The sequence below is a fragment of the Pollicipes pollicipes genome, unplaced genomic scaffold, assembly GCF_011947565.3.
Source record: "Pollicipes pollicipes isolate AB1234 unplaced genomic scaffold, Ppol_2.1 Scaffold_6138;HRSCAF=7277_pilon_pilon_pilon, whole genome shotgun sequence".
Lineage (NCBI taxonomy): Eukaryota > Metazoa > Arthropoda > Thecostraca > Pollicipedomorpha > Pollicipedidae > Pollicipes > Pollicipes pollicipes.
Window position 1 is genome coordinate 32,679,869 of NW_023596818.1, and position 19,236 is coordinate 32,699,104.

Consider the following 19,236-nt stretch of genomic DNA (forward strand, 5'->3'; position numbering starts at 1 on the left):
GCAAAATGGCATCTGTCTGCAGTGAGGTCCATATTGTAAAGGCTGTTGACATGAATACCCTTATGACTGAGCGATCCCCCATTGTGGGTGTTCCAGCACTGATGCATTACTGGGGACGTGGGCGTGGTATCCACTCTCCCGACTACATCACTGGGGACGTGGGCGTGATATCCACTCTCCCGACTACATCACTGGGGACGTGGGCGTGATACCCACTCCCCCGACTACATCACTGGGGACGTGGTCGTGGTGTCCACTCTCCCGACTACATCACTGGGGACGTGGTCGTGGTTTCCACTCTCCCGACTGCATCACTGGGGACGTGGTCGTGGTGTGTACTCTCCCGACTGCATCACTGGGGACGTGGTCGTGGTGTCCACCCTCCCGACTACATCACTGGGGACGTGGGCGTGGTGTCCACTCCCCCGACTACATCACTGGGGACGTGGGCGTGGTGTCCACTCCTCCGACTACATCACTGGGGACGTGGGCGTGGTGTCCACTCCTCCGACTACATCACTGGGGACGTGGGCGTGATATCCACTCTTCCGACTACATCACTGGGTACGTGGGCGTGGCGTCCACTCCCCCGACTACATCACTGGGGACGTGGTCGTGGTGTCCACTCTCCCGACTACATCACTGGGGACGTGGGCGTGATATCCACTCTCCCGACTACATCACTGGGGACGTGGGCGTGATATCCACTCTCCCGACTACATCACTGGGGACGTGGGCGTGGTGTCCACTCTTCCGACTACATCACTGGGGACGTGGGCGTGGTATCCACTCTCCCGACTACATCACTGGGTACGTGGTCGTGGTATCCGCTCTCCCGACTACATCACTGGGGACGTGGTCGTGGTGTCCACTCTCCCGACTGCATCACTGGGCACGTGGGCGTGGCGTCCACTCCCCCGACTACATCACTGGGGACGTGGTCGTGGTGTCCACTCTCCCGACTACATCACTGGGGACGTGGGCGTGATATCCACTCTCCCGACTACATCACTGGGGACGTGGGCGTGATATCCACTCTCCCGACTACATCACTGGGGACGTGGGCGTGGTGTCCACTCTTCCGACTACATCACTGGGGACGTGGGCGTGGTATCCACTCTCCCGACTACATCACTGGGGACGTGGTCGTGGTGTCCACTCTCCCGACTACATCACTGGGTACGTGGTCGTGTTGTCTACTCTCCCGACTACATCACTGTGGACGTGGTCGTGGTGTCCACTCTCCCGACTACATCACTGGGGACGTGGGCGTGGTATCCAACTCCCGACTACATCACTAGGGACGCGCACGTGGTGTCCACTCCCCTGACTACATCACTGGGGACGTGGGTCGTGGTATCCGCTCTCCCGACTACATCACTAGGGACGCGGACGTGGTGTCCACTCCCCCGACTACATCACTGGGGACGTGGGCGTGGTGTTCACTCTGCGGAGTACAAGTGCCGGCCGGTCTCGGCGGCGTCGGCTCCGGTCGAGGAGCAGGTTCATTGATATCGGTGCCGGTCTGCGCGGCTGCTCGCTCCGAGCTCTGAATTAGTAACGCGGCCCACTCCGCCCTGGCCTAGTAACTGCGGGCTGACTACCGACGATCTCACGAAACCACTGCCGGCTCTGCTGTGCGCGCCATAGGACGCGGCGGAGTGCGTTCCCTGTACCCCACCTTTAGCATGTTCCTCCTTGCCGCTTTCTGTCTGGCATTCCGGCTTGAGAACGGCACTCTTTGCCGCGATCTTCTGGCAGGTCTTCAGCTTATGAATTCCCCTCAAATACGTCCAGTTATTGACCACACCGCCCACAGTTCCGACCTAAACCCTCTACAGTGCAGCGTTCCAGGTGGCCAACGCAGTGCGTCATCGCGTCCCCCACCGCGTCCGCCGAGCGGGCTGGCCTGCAACTCGCCTCTGCTCCGGCCGTGTCTTCCTGTCCGCTGTGTCTCCACTCCAGCCGTGTCTATCTCCGCTCCGGCCTTGTCTCCCTGTCCGCCGCCGTGTCTTCGCTCCAGCCGTGTCTCCCTGTCCGCTGCCGTGTCTCCGCTTTGACCGTGTCTCCCTGTCCGCTGCTGTGTCTTCTCTCCGGCCATGTCTCCCTGTCCGCCGCTGTGTCTTCGCTCCAGCCGTGTCTCCCTGTCCGCTGCTGTGTCTTCGCTCCAGCCGTGTCTCCCGGTCCGCTGCTGTGCCTCCTCTCCGGCCATGTGTCCCTGCCCGCTGCTGTGTCTTCGCTCCAGCCGTGTCTCCCTGTCCGCCACTGTGTCTCCCTGACGCTGCCGCTCGCCCCCCCCCCCCCCCCCCTCCCCCAGCCCCGTCATCGTCTGCGTGGGTCGCCACCAACCGCTGAGCCGCGTCTGCCGGCCGCTATCCCGTGACCGTCGGCCCGCCGGTGTATGGCCGGCGGCGCCCGTCTGCTGCGCCTCCTCCTCCGCCGGGTCAAGCTCCTGCTTCGCTCGCAGAGGCTCACGCACCGGCCACAGGTCAGTCGAGTGCGACACTGCGGGAGACATTGTAACCGGCTGGCTGTGCGAGGCTACGCTTTTTATTGAGGGCCTGTGGCATGTGTTTCCTACTTGGTTATGGACGTGTTTAATGGACAACGAGTAGGTAAGTTGATGTGGTGTCAGCAGAGTTGGCTGAAACGGCTGTAACAGGTTTTGCTAGCTGGTTTTATCGGTTAAACCCTGTTAACAAAAAGTGCTGTTGAAAAAGCTGGCAGAAACTACGTAAGCTGTTCAGTGCGTTAGCGAGGAACGTTATTCGCATAGATAAGACAGTAGCAATAGCCTTATTCCCCGGAGAAAAAAACAGGAGAACGGGGAGAATAGTTGGGTTGATTGATTTGGGCAACATGCCTCTATCGAAACATTAGCAGAACTGGATTAGACATTGCTTGCCCATAATCCTACTCGATTTTTCAGTTTTTTTTTTGTATTTGCTTTGAAACAGCAAGCTACACTTTTTACAGGATACCATTCATGGGATTAAACAAAGAGCGATTGCCAGCCATTACTACGATACAGTGCGTATCTAAGAATTCGAGTACGCGAATATACGGGTACACGCAAACACGTGTATTCGTGTACACGTGCATGTTCACGCATATTCGTGTATTCTACTGCTCATTCGTGTGCACGAATATACGTGTTTGCAGGCTCACATATATTCGCGTGTTCTAATTCGTATATAGGCACCGTAACACGATAATGGGTGGCAATCGCTCTTTGTTTTATCCCCAGAATGTTAGTGTCCTGTAAAAACTGTGGGTTGCTGTTTCAAAAAACCTCAAAAATCGAGTAGAACCATCGGCAGGCAATTTTGAATTCACTTCTGCTATTGTTTCGATAAAAGCATGTTGCCGAAATATCAACCCAACTATATCTCCACTCTCCTGTTTTTTCTCCGAGGAATAAAGGCATGACGACTGTCTCATCTAAACTGGCAGAAACTTACAAAAGCTCAATTAGGCCAAATTATGTTATAACTAAACAAACATGGAGTGCAGGTTCAGCATTTCTGGTGCCGATACGGTATTAACATCAGAAAATCAAAGTAAGCAAAAGGTCTGGCTGGCAGAAAGACTGCCGCGTCATCCGGCACAAATGAAATTGCAAATGCAGCAATGTTGCATCAGTTTGTATTGGTTTAAACATTATGTGTGTAAAATGTGGGATATCAACGAGTACCTTTGTCCCAAAACACACTTGAATGTTTTCACTATATTTGAAACCTTAAGGTGCATGTTGTTACGCTTCTTCACGAACTTTTGGGTACTTTATACCTCTGATAGATAGCACATCACAGTTGTGTGGTGTACGGCGAGCAGCAGTTGTGCGCCACAAAAGCCATGACCAACGCGCATGGGTCGCATATGTAGAAACTAATTGGTTCGCTTGTTGACTACAAATGCATCCAAGTTGTGATCACTACTTTGAACGGATGCTGTTTGATGAAATTGGAATCATGATGACTATAGCTTGGTGACATTGATCAAATGTGGAATATCATGTTTTCAAGTTTCCTATCAGTTTATGGCGGTGTCAACCGGTAGAAAAAATGTGACATCCTGGTTTCAGCTGGTGGAAATGCCAATCCTGCGTTTCAGCGGTGATGGTTTTTTATAGATATGCCAGCCGCCCTGTGACTGCAAATAGCAAACGCTTCTGGCTTCGGTTAGCCCGACGGGCTTACGTCGGAGTGCCTGTAGTGTAGTGGTTAAACGCGTCTGTGTTAACCACCGCGCGTCTGGGAAACCAGAGGTACGGGGTTCGATTCCCCGCGGTGCCCGCCCTTCCTGCCAGGGTGAGAGGTAGGCGACGCCATATAGCCTCAGCAGCTGAGTGCGTCGTAAAGCCCCAATGACACACACTGACACACGCGGGCTTACGTCATCGGCGCCTGGGTCGTACGTGTCTGCAGAAACGACTGAGGCCGGGATGGGCGCTGGCCGGTCCGCTGAGAGCCGCGGGTTGGTCGGGTGCTAGCGTGCCTCTGCTGCGGACGGAGGTCAGTGACGTCACCACCGGGAGGCGCTGACGTCACGCACTGAGAGTGTTACTGGGTGCAGTGGGAACACCACAGAGCAGTCCACGGGCAATCGTGTGCAGAGGTAGTCATGCGCGAAGGAATGTTTCGAACAGGACTTAGTCTCATTTCTGCTACGGGGAGACACATGGTCACATGGTAATTTCCGGGAATCGTTAGCCGCGGCGAGAGTGGGTGTCAAAGCAGTGAAATAACACCGAACACGAAATTCTGGATGATATTGACCTGCGTTGCTGTCCTACCACCGTACCCTTCCCTTCCCTTCACTGTGGATTGGTTGCCACTGCTTTGTCAATGTTTGGCCGCGATCTTGATAGTTACCACGGGGATATTGGCAGTGCGCACAAACAGCCCAGCGGAACACGTGCAAGTATTTTTCTTGGAACACCCCAGCCGTGCCTGTCATTTGCATCCATTTCATAGTGAATGGCCCCCTGCCTGCAGCTCAAAACTAGGTGCTTCCAGCGGCCGGCATGGCCGCAGCAATGGCGGCTCCACGAACCTTTCCGGAGGTGGGAAAACAGTTTTTTTTTGTCACGTGCGCTCCCCATGCTAAGGGGCCTCCACAATGCAAAGAGGATCTCCGTAACGCGTAGTGACCCAACACACATGAATCACCACAGTGATTCCACTTTTGCATAACAAGTCGTCGTACGTCCGTTTTGCTGAACACAGGGACGGCGTGGCGTTACTGATGGCTGACATGCTTCTACTTCATGGCGACTTCCACCGTAAATGGGGCGCTTAAGCTTAAGGGTCTCCCGGCGCGTTGCTGCCTATGTCTGGCACTGTTGGGTTATGCAATACGTAAGTATGCCTGCAGACATTTCCCAGCAGCTCTGTCGATGGCGGAGTTAGTAGTGTTCCAGCTTATGCAAAGTCCTCTGTCATTCTTTTAAGGCGCAGGCGATCCAAGCTTTTCGATTTGCATTTGGAAAGAAAGTGAAACACATTTTAGACTTTGCGATTCGTGAAATTCTACTTTTCATATATTTCCAAAAGCATTCAGCACGTTTGTATTAGTGATCTTTAGATTACCGCCGCAGCAATATGATTAGAACTTAAGCCTTTCGATGATGTCATTTAAGGACACTGGCCTCTCCGTCATCACGGGCCTGTTTCTATTGATGAGAGAGACCACCTCTTACCCCGCTACTCCGATGGGGGCCTCCTGGCCTACTGCATGGTGACCTCATCTGGTCATGGCGAGGGCCTCCTGCAGTATCATGTGCCCCGACCATGTGACGTCTCCCAGATCGGGGCGGGTCCTGTCCTCGATGACGATAAGGGTCTTCCCCCGCGCCTTGGCACACCATCACCTAGGCTACCTCACTTTGCTGCCACATGCAAGTTTTTATAACCAGAACATCACTTCGATTATTAAGATATTCCGTTGTGGGTCAGTGACGATGCCCCTGACCGCATCGTTACCGCTGAGCAGAGACATGTGCCTATCGCTGTACCAAAGAGCCTCCAGAAATTTCGGCGCGGTCAAACGTGTATGTCCTCCCCACCCTTCTGCCGGCCCGGTGGGCGGTCGCGCAGCCCGTCTGCCGGCCCGATGAACGGACATCCAGCCTGCCCAACCAGTGGCGCGTCCGTGAGCTCGCCGGTCCTCGCCGTGACGCCCGGTTCCGGCCTCGGCCGGCGCTAGGTCGGCCATGTTTGCTCTGCGTTCTCCCGCGTGCATGTCGCCGCCATTCTGGGGCAGAGTCTTCCCCATTCCGGTGACGGCCCGTAGCTGACACTGGTCTGATTACATATTCCTGGCCTTATTACCAGCTCCCTTCACGGCATTTCTGCGGTAACTCGTCGGCGGGCCGTGGTCGAAGCTGAAACACGGCAGGCGATGACAGCGCCACATGTGGCTGAACAGCGAAGGTAGTCCTATAAGTTCAGCTGCTAGATGTCGCCAATACACGGGCACAGTAAGGAAGGGCTGCGTGGTGCTTGGATTTCCTCGGCTGCTGGGCCAATCCACCAAGCAGATGTGGTTGAGATAGGCTTGAGATTGTTCTGCGCGGCGTGGAACTCAACCATAGTTTACTGGCGTGCGTGCGTGCGTGCGTGCGTGCGTGCGTGCGCGTGCGTGCGTGCGTGCGTGCGTGCGTGCGTGCGTGCGTGCGTGCGCGTGTGCGTGTGTGTGTGTGTGTGTGTGTGTGTGTGTGTGTGTGTGTGTGTGTGTGTGTGTGTGTGTGTGTGTGTGTGTGTGTGTGTGTGTGTGTGTGTGTGTGTGTGTGTGTGTGTTCCTTTAGTTCAACTTCTCACATGTTATAGACCCCACGATTTGGAAGCCATAGCATGCCAATATATCCGTCGTCGCGACGCACGATGCCACGCCAACGCGGAAACTGTTCAATGCTATGAATTGTTGGGTACACAGAGATCCGAGAAATATGTTTCGATCGCGAGTTCCGTCTGGTGTAATTTTGACCTTTTTCGTGCTGCCCCAAGTCACGAGACATACCTTGGTCTTCGGTCGAATGGTAATAGCTCATTTGGCACAGTATTATTACTTGGTTATGACTTATGACATTGAATGGCAGGGTGCAAAACGACCACTGAAGTCGAAGTGCCATAAACGTTGTTGATTGCGGACGCTTGTGATTAGGTCAAATTCAGGGACAGGGAATATGTGAGTTTAAGACGAAGCAGAACTTTAACATCCAGGCTTCACGCGTCAGGCACTAGGTGCCACGATCAGCGAAGCTGCAAGAGCGATGAGGAGAAAGTGCTGCGTTAGAGAAAAAGCATTAAACCACATGAAATCCATGATGGGCAAATAGTGTGTGAGGCGCAGCTCATTTTGTAGGATTCCCTTGTACGAGTTGTCTGCTGCAATGTTTTGTTTTGATGATGATGCAGGGCCTCGCTCTCACCTCGATGTTTTTGTCAATGATTCAGGAGCAACTTGTTCCTCGTAATGCAGCTACTACAGTTCAGGGCCGCGGTCAGGATTTACGACACGGCTGGGGTTACCTGAATTGGCGATGGGGGACTGGGGCAGCTAGGGTTTTGGGGCCTAGTCTATGCAATGTGAATCGATTACAGACGTCACAAATGCTTATTGGACACATAGTTTTACTCGTCTATCCGCAAAGCGGGTCAATATTTTACTGCTGTAGCGTTCGACACTTCTACCTATGGTAGCCAATGAGATGTTCATCCCAGATGTCTGCTTTGTCTTATCACGTGATTGAAAGACTAATCCAATAGCGTTTTGGAAAGAGCTGCGATCGATTCAGATAGTGGGATATGGCTATGCCCCCCCCCCCCCCCCCTCCTCTTTGGCTTGGCCACTGACTACATTCCCAAAACGCAGAAGGTGGCCATTGTGCACTAATTTAGTGTCACTTCTGCCAGCCATTTTGTCATTGGTTCTCATTCCATCCGTTGCATTAAATAGGCAATGCCTGAGTAATTTTTCGTAGTGTGCAAAATACCCAAACATAGTAAAAAAAAAATTCAAATCTTAAGCTAGAGTTGTAGTGTGCCGCCAGCCCTTCTCAGATTTATTTAAGTGACTGACCACCGGCCTGCACTTACGATTGGCTCGATAGTATAAGTTTCGTGCCCTCCAGACCTTTGAACGTTTTGGGACTTCTTAACATATGCACGTGTTTTCTTACAGCAAGTTTCCCAAGGTTTCAACAGCCTGAAGAGGGACCAAAATTCTGACCTTTTCTGAAGCTTTGGTTGATTTGTTCTGCTTATCGGCCCCCTACGAGCTCCTTGAAACAGGTAACAAAGTTCCAAGCGCACACATTTCCTGCTTGCGTACTTGGTGAGGTGCGTTGCTGACCAGCATCACACCAATTTAAGGACATATCTGTTACATTAGGTTCATAACGACGAGACTAGTGTGCCAAAAATTCAGTATACCAGCATATCAGTGTATCGGTTTATCAATATTTATCAGCATATTTCAGCACTATGCTGATATAGTCATGAAGTGATGGCAACCACATACATCCACATGGTTTTTAGCACACATCTTCGTTATTGGGAGCACAAGGCCTCTGAGACGTCTTCATTGATTGGTGCACCATCGGGGCTGCACACGGCGCACCTGCGCTGTGATATGTCCGCACCCGGGCCTGGCAGAGTGCCGGCCGTTCGCAGAGCTGGCCTGCAGAGGCGGCTGGTAACACCGACACAGACGTAGGCCAAACATTTGTATCGGGGGGGAAGGCTGGCCGCTTTTCCGTGCTTATTTTTGCATGGTCTTCCGTGATCCCGTGTATTTGGTAGGGTTAAAAGAGACTGTGATTATACGCTACATCCGCATATGCTGGTTGACTGAAATAGCGTCCCGACACCTGGGGCGTATGTAAAAAATCTTGAAAATTCCGAAATTTGGACAGAGCAATGGCTAAAAGCATCGTGTTATCACGTCCTTGTGCAGCCTGCATTGAACGTGTTATCCTAGTGATATCATAGGCAGCTCCATTACCTGGTTTCCCCGCGGTTGCCGCACCTGACCGCAGTCCACTGTGATCAGGTGCATGCGGGCTGTATTAGTGTGATCGTTGTTTTGGATTAGATTCGGCTGCTATTTTGTAGATGCAACACATTTGTCGAAGTCAGCCGGCTCACGTCCAGGAATTGGATGGCACCTGCTTGCACACGATTATTTCATCAACGTGCTAAAGTTCGCGACGGTCTTTATTTCTGTGTTCCGGAACGGTGTTTTTTCATTCTGCTAGTCGTTTGATATGCGACCGTTTCTTTCTAATTATTCAGTTCGTTAAAGACACTTCATATAGTTCTACTGTTAAGCTCATAAGCTTTCCCACACCATGGTGGACACCGCGACGATTCTGAGCCTGCTGTTGTGGAATGGAACCCAGGCCTCCTAATGTTGAATCAAACGCCTTTACCGCTTGGCCATGTACTCCACTCCAGGCTTTTATGCGACCGCTTAAGCACTTGGCACACCTGTTTCAGTGCAGAAAGAACACTATTTCTGCAGCTGCCTGGGCTGGTAGTTCAATAATCAAAATATGTTTTCGTCTTCCCATCGTTAGTTGGAAAGTCACTTCTTTGCGCGCCAGAAGGTGGTGCTGTATATGAAAGTTTATTTTAAACCGCCCGTTGCATGTACTGGATGCATGCCGCGCGTGATTCATGAACATGAATGCTCATGCGGTCTTACCACTGTGCTGGGCTGTAGCTTACAGCCCAGCTTGCATGCGCTCGCCGTCATTAGCCTTGCCGGACGTGGATGGCGCCACCGTCGCACCTCCGCTGGATGGGGCCACCGTCGCTGAGGCTCTCGCGCGGTGCCAACTCGGCGGTGGCGCCCCAGCAGCGTGGAAACGGAGCTCACGACCGCGGATGAAGGCTGCATCCCCCCAAGCTCGAGGTAGTGGACTCATAAACGCGTGCACATTCGTCAGTTCGCCTTGGTAACTGGCCTTTGTGAAAGTAGTGCTCCTGTCTAGATGATGGATATACTACGTACATATTCGTCAAATGGTTTGAAAGCTTTTGATCCTGTATTTGAACCAATATATATGGGACATAACAGTTTTCTGAAGGTCTAATAAGCATTTCCATCTTCAAAACTTGGTGCAGATGGCATAGCTAAACTGTGATGTTCAAAACAAAGGACCGTCATATTTACTCTCTCAGGAAAAATTCAGTTTAATAAACCGCTCAAAATTAAGGATGCAAGCAATTCATACGCTTAACTTTATTAATCTCATGCAGCGCATCTAGGACATTGGAACCGACTAGCGGTCCTTTCGAACCGCCCGTGTCAGCCGGATGTTATAATGCCACCAAGCACCACCTGAACACGGCACTCGGAAACAGGACTTCCTGTCTCAACGTTCGTGATCCAGCTCACGACAGCGGCGGCATGTACGGCCTGGGCGCCGACTATCAGCTCAGAAAAGAAACGTGTCATTTATCGGAGACGTCTGCCTCCTGAAACAATTTTTTTCGATGCCTTTGAGTATATTATATCTTGCCTGTCAAGGGTATGTACAGTAGGGGTGATATGGCATTGCCACTGAGTCGAAGGCTATTACAGACGGTTAAGAACATCGGCCGCGAAACCAGAGGATAGCTCTTAGAATCCCCGTGCAGGGATAGGTCTAACGTTAACTAACTGAAGACATTACAGCTTCAGTGGTCGGTATAAACTTAGGAAGGCTGACATCGTCACTGCCACTTGCCTTACCGCCATGCCGTTTTCTCAGCAAATGGCCCGTTTACTTAACAGTTATACTACTGTGTATTGTAAAGAATTGTCAATAAAAACTGTAACATTGTGTACGTTTTTTGCAACATTGCAGCATTACGCATTTTAGGCTCCTCGCTCGATGGACAGAAGTACATTTATTTTGCAGACTTAAGCAAGCCCGCATCATGTGCCCCGGCGTTGATCATAAATCTGCGCAGTATGGGCCCGCAGCGACACGAGTGCAAGAATGGATCTGCCGTTTGGAAGTGTTGCTTGGCACAAACTGCGGATCACTTGGCCAGGGGAGCAGAGTGGCGTGTGCCAACGGCACGGTCTGGGCGGACGTGCCGTCTGCACAGGAGCAGAGTGGCGTGTGACAACGGCGCGGTCTGGGCGGACGTGCCGTCTGCACGAGAGCAGAGTGGCCTGTGACAACGGCACGGTGTGGGCGGACGCGCCGTCTGCAAACCATGTGAGCAATCTGGAAATTATCTTAACACTATCTAATTCGTGACGTCACATACGTGATCGCTGATCATGACCACAACAGTGACGTTAGTGGTAGTCAGGGAAGCGACCAAGGCTGTCGTTTTGAAACTACAGTCTTGACACCTGCCGCTGGGACGACAGCAGAGATGGGACCAGGTGAAGTGTACAGCCCTTTATCCTGATTCACTATTGCCAATACCTGCCGAAAGCATTGGTGGTTTCATGACAGGTTGAGTATAGCCGCTAAAAATGTAAACAATTCATAGGGATTTATTTCACCAACAGAAATGGCTGGGCCTGGGTCAGACCATAACCAGAGACATCTGCCAAGTGAGGTGTTCCTGCATTTGCGCAAGGGCGCTCCATCAGTGATCAAGCATAATCGTGGATCAGCACGGTCAATAGCGCCCTGTTTTTTTTTCTCTGCGAAACGGCCTTGAAATACGTACATTTAGAGCGAGGTTGAATCAATAACAACCTCTATGATGGGCTCCTGAGGGCGTCTGACTTCGTTAAATTATGTGTGGGTGTGACTGGCATCCGGTGACAATGTTCATCTCCGTCAAAACCTTACTCGTCGGGCGCCAAGAATGTTTCGTGTGAAACGTAATGCTGAAAACTCAGCCATGTGTACACGTATGGCTAATGTCTTTGTGGTTTAGGATTCTGACTTCGCTGCCTTAACAATTGAGAGGGCGTTCCATCCCCATATAGCCCATATGGCGATCTTTTATGCCATATGTATGCATTTTTCTGTTCTGTGTTGGTTTCTTTTTTTTGTTTTGTTCTGTGTTGGTTTCTCCAATCTAAAGAAATTACCTTATTGCGCGATTTCAGAAAACGAAGCACGATGCCAAGTCGTCTGCGCTTGATGTGGCTTAAACGCATATGATGAGACATTTGTTGAACACTAAGGTTTGACTCATGTGACCTGGTTCGGCACTACAATTGAAACCAAGGACATGTTTTGCGGTTTGACAGGGGATATCCAACGCTATTTGTTCTCAGCGTGAAACTAATGGTCCCATGCTAAGTGTGCGGAAAGGGAAAGGACCAGTACAGCATGCATAGTGTGCTTGAGACCACGACCTTATTTTTCACGACACATGTACTGTGTACCGAAGGGCCACTACAAGCGTGTGATGCAGGGTTGAAGGTTGAAGGTTGAAATAGATCCACCACCAGCATCATGCACTTTCAAGGCGTTTGTCGACGCTGCACTGGGATCAATTCCGGCTAGTTTCAATTTATATTTGGCCGACGGGGCTGTGACAACCTCGTTCGGCTATAATGGCAAATGGAGGCGTTGAAACAAGCATCGGGCATGATGAAACAAGTTCACGTATGGCCGTTGGCTTGCTCTCAAGTGATAAATACTGCTCAGCAGAACACACTTTCTGTGCGCATAAAATATGCTTCCGAATACATCGTTCTTCGGTTGCGTCACTGCACCTTGCACAACATTAATTGAGAACCAATGGACGGCCGTTATATCTGGAAATCGTGCTCACGAACGCCAAAAATGAACGACTCGACAATTGTGTTTTTCTTGGCCTTGGTCGCCGCATGGTTAGTGAAATGACAGGTTTTCAATGACGTTGTTATGGCGTCATGGATGCCTGAATAACCTTGAATTAGTCTACACGAAATAGTCTGCACATCTTCGCGGGTGTATAGCGCGGGAAGAAAAGGGATTAAGGTCTAAACACGGACGGGACTGTGAATTGCATCGAATGACATTCATGATGTCTGCTTCAGTTCAAAGCTCTGTACCAATGTGGGACACGCGTCCGCACAGACAGCAAGTATTTCTGATATGTGATGCTGGACTATCGGACAAGCCTAGTCCTTGCCTCACAAAATGGCGCCAGGGCTCCAACACCGGGCGTTGCCAACTTTGACCAGTGACACCCTGTGTAGTATCGGCTCGCCACGCAGAAATGGTGGAGCAACGGCAAAATATAGTCACAGTTACAGTTAGTGCAGCTGGTCGTAATTTCCCGGTTTGTTTAAACTTGGACTGCGAGGAACTGCGCGACATCATAAGTAATTAAAATGGTCCGGCCTGTAAGTTTGATTTCCGCTCTTTGGAAATGCGGTTGTGCTGAAGATCACAACTACCTGGTGACATTGCTCAGCAGCATGACTTAAGCGTGCTGTTATGTGAAAAGTAAATAGTCAGAATGTCACTGCGACACCCCCGCTGCTGTGACTGCAGACTGCGTTGGCACGATACTTGCCATTATAACTAGGTTGTCACAGACTGAACGGTAAACAATCAGCCACTTGTCTATGATATGAGTGCAGTCGTCTAAGGAGCACGTTTTTATCTGGGAGCGAGTATATCATGTTCGGGCTTTGTCTTGCGTAGACTTCTCCGCTACTGGACTTTGCGCACACACCGAACCAATATTCAACTGCTGCACAATACCCAACCGTATTGCATAACGGACCCCGCATCGACATAGCTGGGTTTCTCAATCAATCGCCGTCTAACCGCAGCTGAGAGAAATATCAACGCAATATTTTGCCCATCGCCACCTAAGATATCACGTAAAATTTCACATAAACTATCACGAAAAATAGCACAGATGATGTAGCTTAGGTATTCGCCTGGATCCGATCATTAGTTTCGTCGATATTTTGGAACATTGGTTTTCGGTTCGCCATTTCATCTGTTAGGAGCGGTACAATGCCATATTGAACTGCAACTTGTCACAAGCTTGTTCCGGCTTATACGCGGTTTAGAGACCTGCAAGCGTCCATGAGGATAGTTGTTAGTGCCCAAGTACTATCAGGATTGCTACACGGCAGTGCATGTATTCTCTTTGTCAAGTGTGTTAGATTGCCGCATATAGAATAACCACTAGCGATGCATTACGATATCAAGGTTTTGGTTATCTCCAATATCTATTTCTACATGGGTTATTATTTTGTTTTCGGATGGCATTTTGATTGTTTGAAAGGCATTTGAATGCCGAATTACAGTATAATCCGTCATTGAACATTATTGGTAGGCGCATGCACGCAGCTTCCCTGAGATACAGTGGCCTTCACAGATCATTTACAAGTAAACACAAATTAAATGTTTAAAATGTTCGCTCCACGTACATGGAGGTGTGCGCGGCAGTCATCCCAACGTTTCTTCCCGCCGTCAGCTTTTGTCTCCCGTTCAGGCTCTGGACATGAGTCACGATTGTCGCCTCTTCTTCATATTCTAGACATGAGTCACGACTGTCGCCTCTTGTTGGTGTTCTGGACATGAGTCACGACTTTCGCCTCTTAGTGATGTTTTGGACATGAGTCACGACTTGTGACATCACTTGCCTTACTTTTCCCCCTTGCTTTGTACCTCACTGTCTTGCTGTAGTAGACTATATGATCAGCAGGCTATACGAAACGCAGCTCTTTGAAATGAATTTTTTTGCAGCAAGACCTGCGAAATCGTAGGCCTTCTCGCGCACTAACCCAGTGGAAAGCGGACTGTCATCAGCTTTTCAACCGACTGAGCCTGACAGAAATTTGATAAAATATCGCTAATGAGCCGCGAGATGGGGCCACGCCAGCCGGGATATACTCGACGAGACTCAAGCCATCAGCTGCGCGGCTGCGAAAAACAGTTCGTAACGTGTTCTTGCGATAAGCGCCTCTTTGTGGTAGACATAGCACTGAACAATTTCAAAAGTATCGTGTGCTGTCTACGTGCTTAACAATGCGGCTTAGAAGACCAGAAATGTTAGGTGTGCCAGGAACCTGTGACGAATTGCTGTAAATTTATTAGTGCTATGTTGGCCCGGTGTTTCTGTTGTCTTGGTCAGCCCGATCGGCACCGTTCTCTGCATATTCAAAGACATCAATTTAAATTTGAAGTTTTCGCGATAACCTTGCGTGATTTTGCTGAACTAAGATCGTGCTTTGAAATACAGAAATAAATCAGGGTTTGCTGTGCAACCGCCATTCTCAAAATAACCGCTCGTGCGATGTTCAGGTATGCGGTGGCCGTTGTTTGTTAATACTCAAGATTCTGATCGGAAAACTGCTCACCTGGTCTTGATGAGGTGTCGAGTTATGCATGGCATGAAGGAGACGTGCTGTGAGCTGCGCACTGCTAGCCGGTCCCCCAATTCGTTTCCAAAGTAGTTACCGTGTTCGCCAAATTTATGTGTTGATGCCTATCTATTACGTGAAATGTAATTAAGTTTTTAGTAGGTTATTTATCTTGACGACTACGATTCCAAGCTCTCTTAATTTCAATGTGGGCATGAAATATATCACGTGGTGAGCATCACGTGGTGGGCAAATAATTTCCTTCGGCTGATAATAAAATACCGTGACTGATCAAAGCACAAAATATGTTAAATACGTTGCGTTTGCCACGTCATTCATGAGCAATAAAACACATTGACAGACCAAAGCACTAAAGATACTAGTAACGTTGCGTTTGTCACGTCATTCATGAGACATATTGGAAACCTTCCCTGTTAGACATTCATGAAGAAGCTGGTTTTGTATGGATTGGAAGACGAATCCGTCAGGGCCATATCCAGCGTGTCACCCCCACATATACATCGTGCTTGTACGTTGCAGATAAGCCTTCATTGTCAGTCGCTGGGGTACGTTATTTGTATTCTAACGTCGCGCGCATTTCCCGTCCGCATTGTTGACATGTCCCCGCCGTGGTGGCTCCGATTAATAACTAATCCGGCATGCGTAATGTTCATGTTCCGCGTGAGCGGGCTGGCTAGGGCTCACCAATTATTGATACAACGTGGCTGCCGTGCTTCCCGAGGAAGCCGCCTTTCCCTCGCGTGCTCGGCAACGGTCGCCAACACGACCTGCGCCGTGATGAGGGGATCAGATGGAAGAGAATGGGATCTGCTAACTTGCGGGTATCACAGTTGGTGTCAATGGACTTTCTTGCCATCGTCCGAGTATACCCATGCTTGCCCAGCGTCTGCCTTTCGCGCGCTCCGTGCCTTCCCGTACCTTTTCAACTCGCTCACTGCAGGCGGCAGATGAAAAGGTTGGCGTCCTTTAACCCTCTCGATCATCAGCATCCGAGCCCTGTGTGGTGCCTCGGCGGCGCAGACTTCGCACTCTGGGGCGGGCGAAGGCGGCCCGGAGTCGGGCTGGTCTCTTTGTGTGACGTCCGACTTCAGGGTCCTGGCTGTCGGGACCTGGTGACCTCTGACCCCTGGCCTGTGGCCGGCCTGCGGAGGTCAGTGACTGGCGCAGGGGGCCGCGTGACGGCAGTCCGCCCCGGGGAGCACCACAGGTGTCGGCGGCGGCCGCCTCGCGGCATCGATGCCGTCGTCGTTGGATGTGCGCACCGACGGCCGCTGACAGAGGGTCAATAGAGGGGCGGCGGGCCGACCGGCGCTGGCCAGTGGTGTTCCGGCGGCCGGCCGGCCGGCTGCCTCGGACCGCTCCCACGCTTACCGGCACACGCGCCAACCCGCACGAGCCATCAGGTCACGCCCAGCCGCAGCCAGCTCACAGCGGAGCGGTCAGGCAGACTGACTGACACCGCGTTAACGAAACATACTGCATCCATGCACGCTCACAGGATATCACACACGCTGTTCACTTGAATTCGCACTAAAAACATGCAAACAGACACAAGCATGCAACACTGTCACCGGTTTGAGCAAGCACACTACGGCATACATAACGTTCACCAACAGAGGCACAGTGAGACTTGCACAAGGTCCGGTCCGCCAAGGCTGCCCCTCGCGATCTGGTGTTAAGAAGTTGTTCACGCCGGACGCGCGGGCGGCGAGAGTGCAATATGAAGAAGTTCGTGCGATTGTGGCGGGAGAAGGCGACAGAAGCGGACGAAGCGACGCTCTCGCCGGCCAGCGACCGCTCCCGTTTCGTCGCGCAGCAGCCGCCGCCGTCACGGGAGTGGCCCTCCAGGACGCCCTCGCCGGCGGGCTCCGCGCGCCGGGCGGCGCCGCCCTCGGAGGAGACGGCGGCGGAGCTGACGCCGCCCGGCCGCCGCGGATCGGAGGCGGCGGCCAGCCGCGCCTCGCGTCTCTTGCCGCTCAGCTGGAGCAAGAGGCGGCCGAGGGGCGACGCGAAGCAGCAGCCCGAGGACCGCTCGGCCCGCTCGCCCGACGAGCGGCGCCGCAGCGACGTTGGCAGGAGCCGGGTGGAGCCGCCCCGGCCGCCCCCGCCACAACTGTGGTCCGCGCACGGTCGGGAGGAGCCGCCTCGACCACCGCCGCCACGGCCCGAGTTCGGGTACGGCAGGGAGGCGTCCGGCAGACGCTCCGACTGGGCAGCGCAGGAGCCAAGCCGAGCTCAGGACCGGCCACAAGGCTACCACGGTCAGCAGATGGTTCGGAGGCGGCACCAGATGGGTGCGGGGTACGCCGGTTACCAGGAGGTTCACGGAAGGAGCTCTGACTCGGCGAGCCAAGAGGGGACGTACTGGCGGCAGGCACGTGTCCGCACCTATAGGAGTCAGGAGGAGCTGCGGCCGATCACGGAAACTGACGCCGTGCACGGCTCTCAAGAAGATTATCATAGAAGGCAGTCCGTTGGCTACAGGTTCACGGCCGAAAAGGAGTCGCGTTTGGGTCAGGAGACCTACGGTAGTGAGGGGAATCTTCACAGAAGCCAGCGAACCAGCTATGAGTTCATGCCTCAGGGGGGACTCCAGTGGAGTCACGAAGACAGCCAAAGCTCTAGTGGCCAGGAACGCATGGTTCGTACCAACCCAAACGGCTACCGACCCAGCAGTCACGAAAATCTGTTTACGAGTCGAAGTGAACCATTCGTAAACCTGCCAAACACGCGAAGTTCAGCCAGCCACGAGACGCTCCCTCATAGTCGGAGTGACGCCGGTGACTGGGGCTTTCAGGCCAGTGACGCCAATGTCCGGACACATCGCGTCCAGGGCGCGACGTCCAGGACTGGTCACTACCCCAGCAGCCGCACTGAGGTGCACGACAGGCACCAGACGGCTCTCACGTCCAGCAGTGGGGAGAGTGATGCCACTTTACGCGGCGGTGCCCTGGCAGACCGCTTCACCGGTCTTGGTAAGGCCTATCGGGCCCTGGCCGGCCGTCGGACCAGTGCACTCGACGGCAGCCCCGTTCCGGGCGACGACGGCCGGCAGGTGAGCCTCGGCTCGCCGCCGAGCGGTCCCGACGGCGCCTCGGCTGACGAAGCCGCCCGGACCGCCCCCGGATCTGCCGCCGCCGGCAGCGCCGACGGGGCCGGCACCGACGGAGGGCCCGGCTCCCGGAGCCGAGAGGACGGGCGCGGCTCGCGCGCCGGCCGCGCCAGCCGCAGCCGGGCGAACTTGCTGCAGCTGCTGGGCGACCCCCTGGACGTGCCGGAGCTGTGGGAGGAGGAGGAGGAAGCTGCGGCGTCTGGCGTCCCCCGGCTGGCAACCGATCGCGCTGCGCTGCAGCGGGACGAGACGGTCGGGACGTCGGCCAGCCCGGCGATGTCTGCCAGTGCCGGCCGTGCGGTCGGCCCGGCCTACCTGGCCTGGCAGCCGGCCGTCTGTGCAGCTGATGCGCCGCTTCGGCCGTCGTCCGTCCCGAGTGACCTCACGGAACCGGCACGACGCCAGCCTAAGGCAATGGTTTCGGAGCGTCCTCATGGCCGCGCAGGAGTTAACCGTCCGTTCGGGCGTGAGGCGTGACATGCCCGGGCCTGGCAGGCACCTGTTGGATTCTGTCAGGGACGCGTTGGAGTCCAGCGGGGAACCACTGGAGTCTGTCGGGAATGCGCACGAGTCCGACGGCGACGTGCTCGATGAGCAGGACGCGTCCAGCCTGCGGGCGGACTCGCCGGCGCCGCCGTACCGCGAGAGGGACCCGCTGGCCGACCGGCCACCGCCGCCACCGTACCGGCCGCGGCAGGCCGAGATGGCCGCTGGCGCGGGCCACACTGGCGCTGAGCTTCAGCCCGCGGCCGCCGGCACGCCCAGCGCTACCACGTCCGCCGCCACCGCGGAGGGCGGCGCGGTAAAGTGGAGCTCGGTGGTGA

The 19,236-nt window shown here is 53.3% G+C and overlaps 1 protein-coding gene across 1 annotated transcript in view; it reads left to right on the plus strand.

The window, feature by feature from the left end:
* Positions 1 to 19,236, plus strand: part of LOC119105587 (rootletin) — a 57,257-nt gene that overhangs the window by 23,597 nt on the left and 14,424 nt on the right. Inside the window, exon 2 of the mRNA XM_037229048.1 lies at positions 2,318 to 2,488. Within this exon, the coding sequence (XP_037084943.1) occupies positions 2,402 to 2,488 (87 nt within the window). The 5' untranslated portion in view covers positions 2,318 to 2,401. The remainder of the gene's footprint in view (positions 1 to 2,317; positions 2,489 to 19,236) is intronic.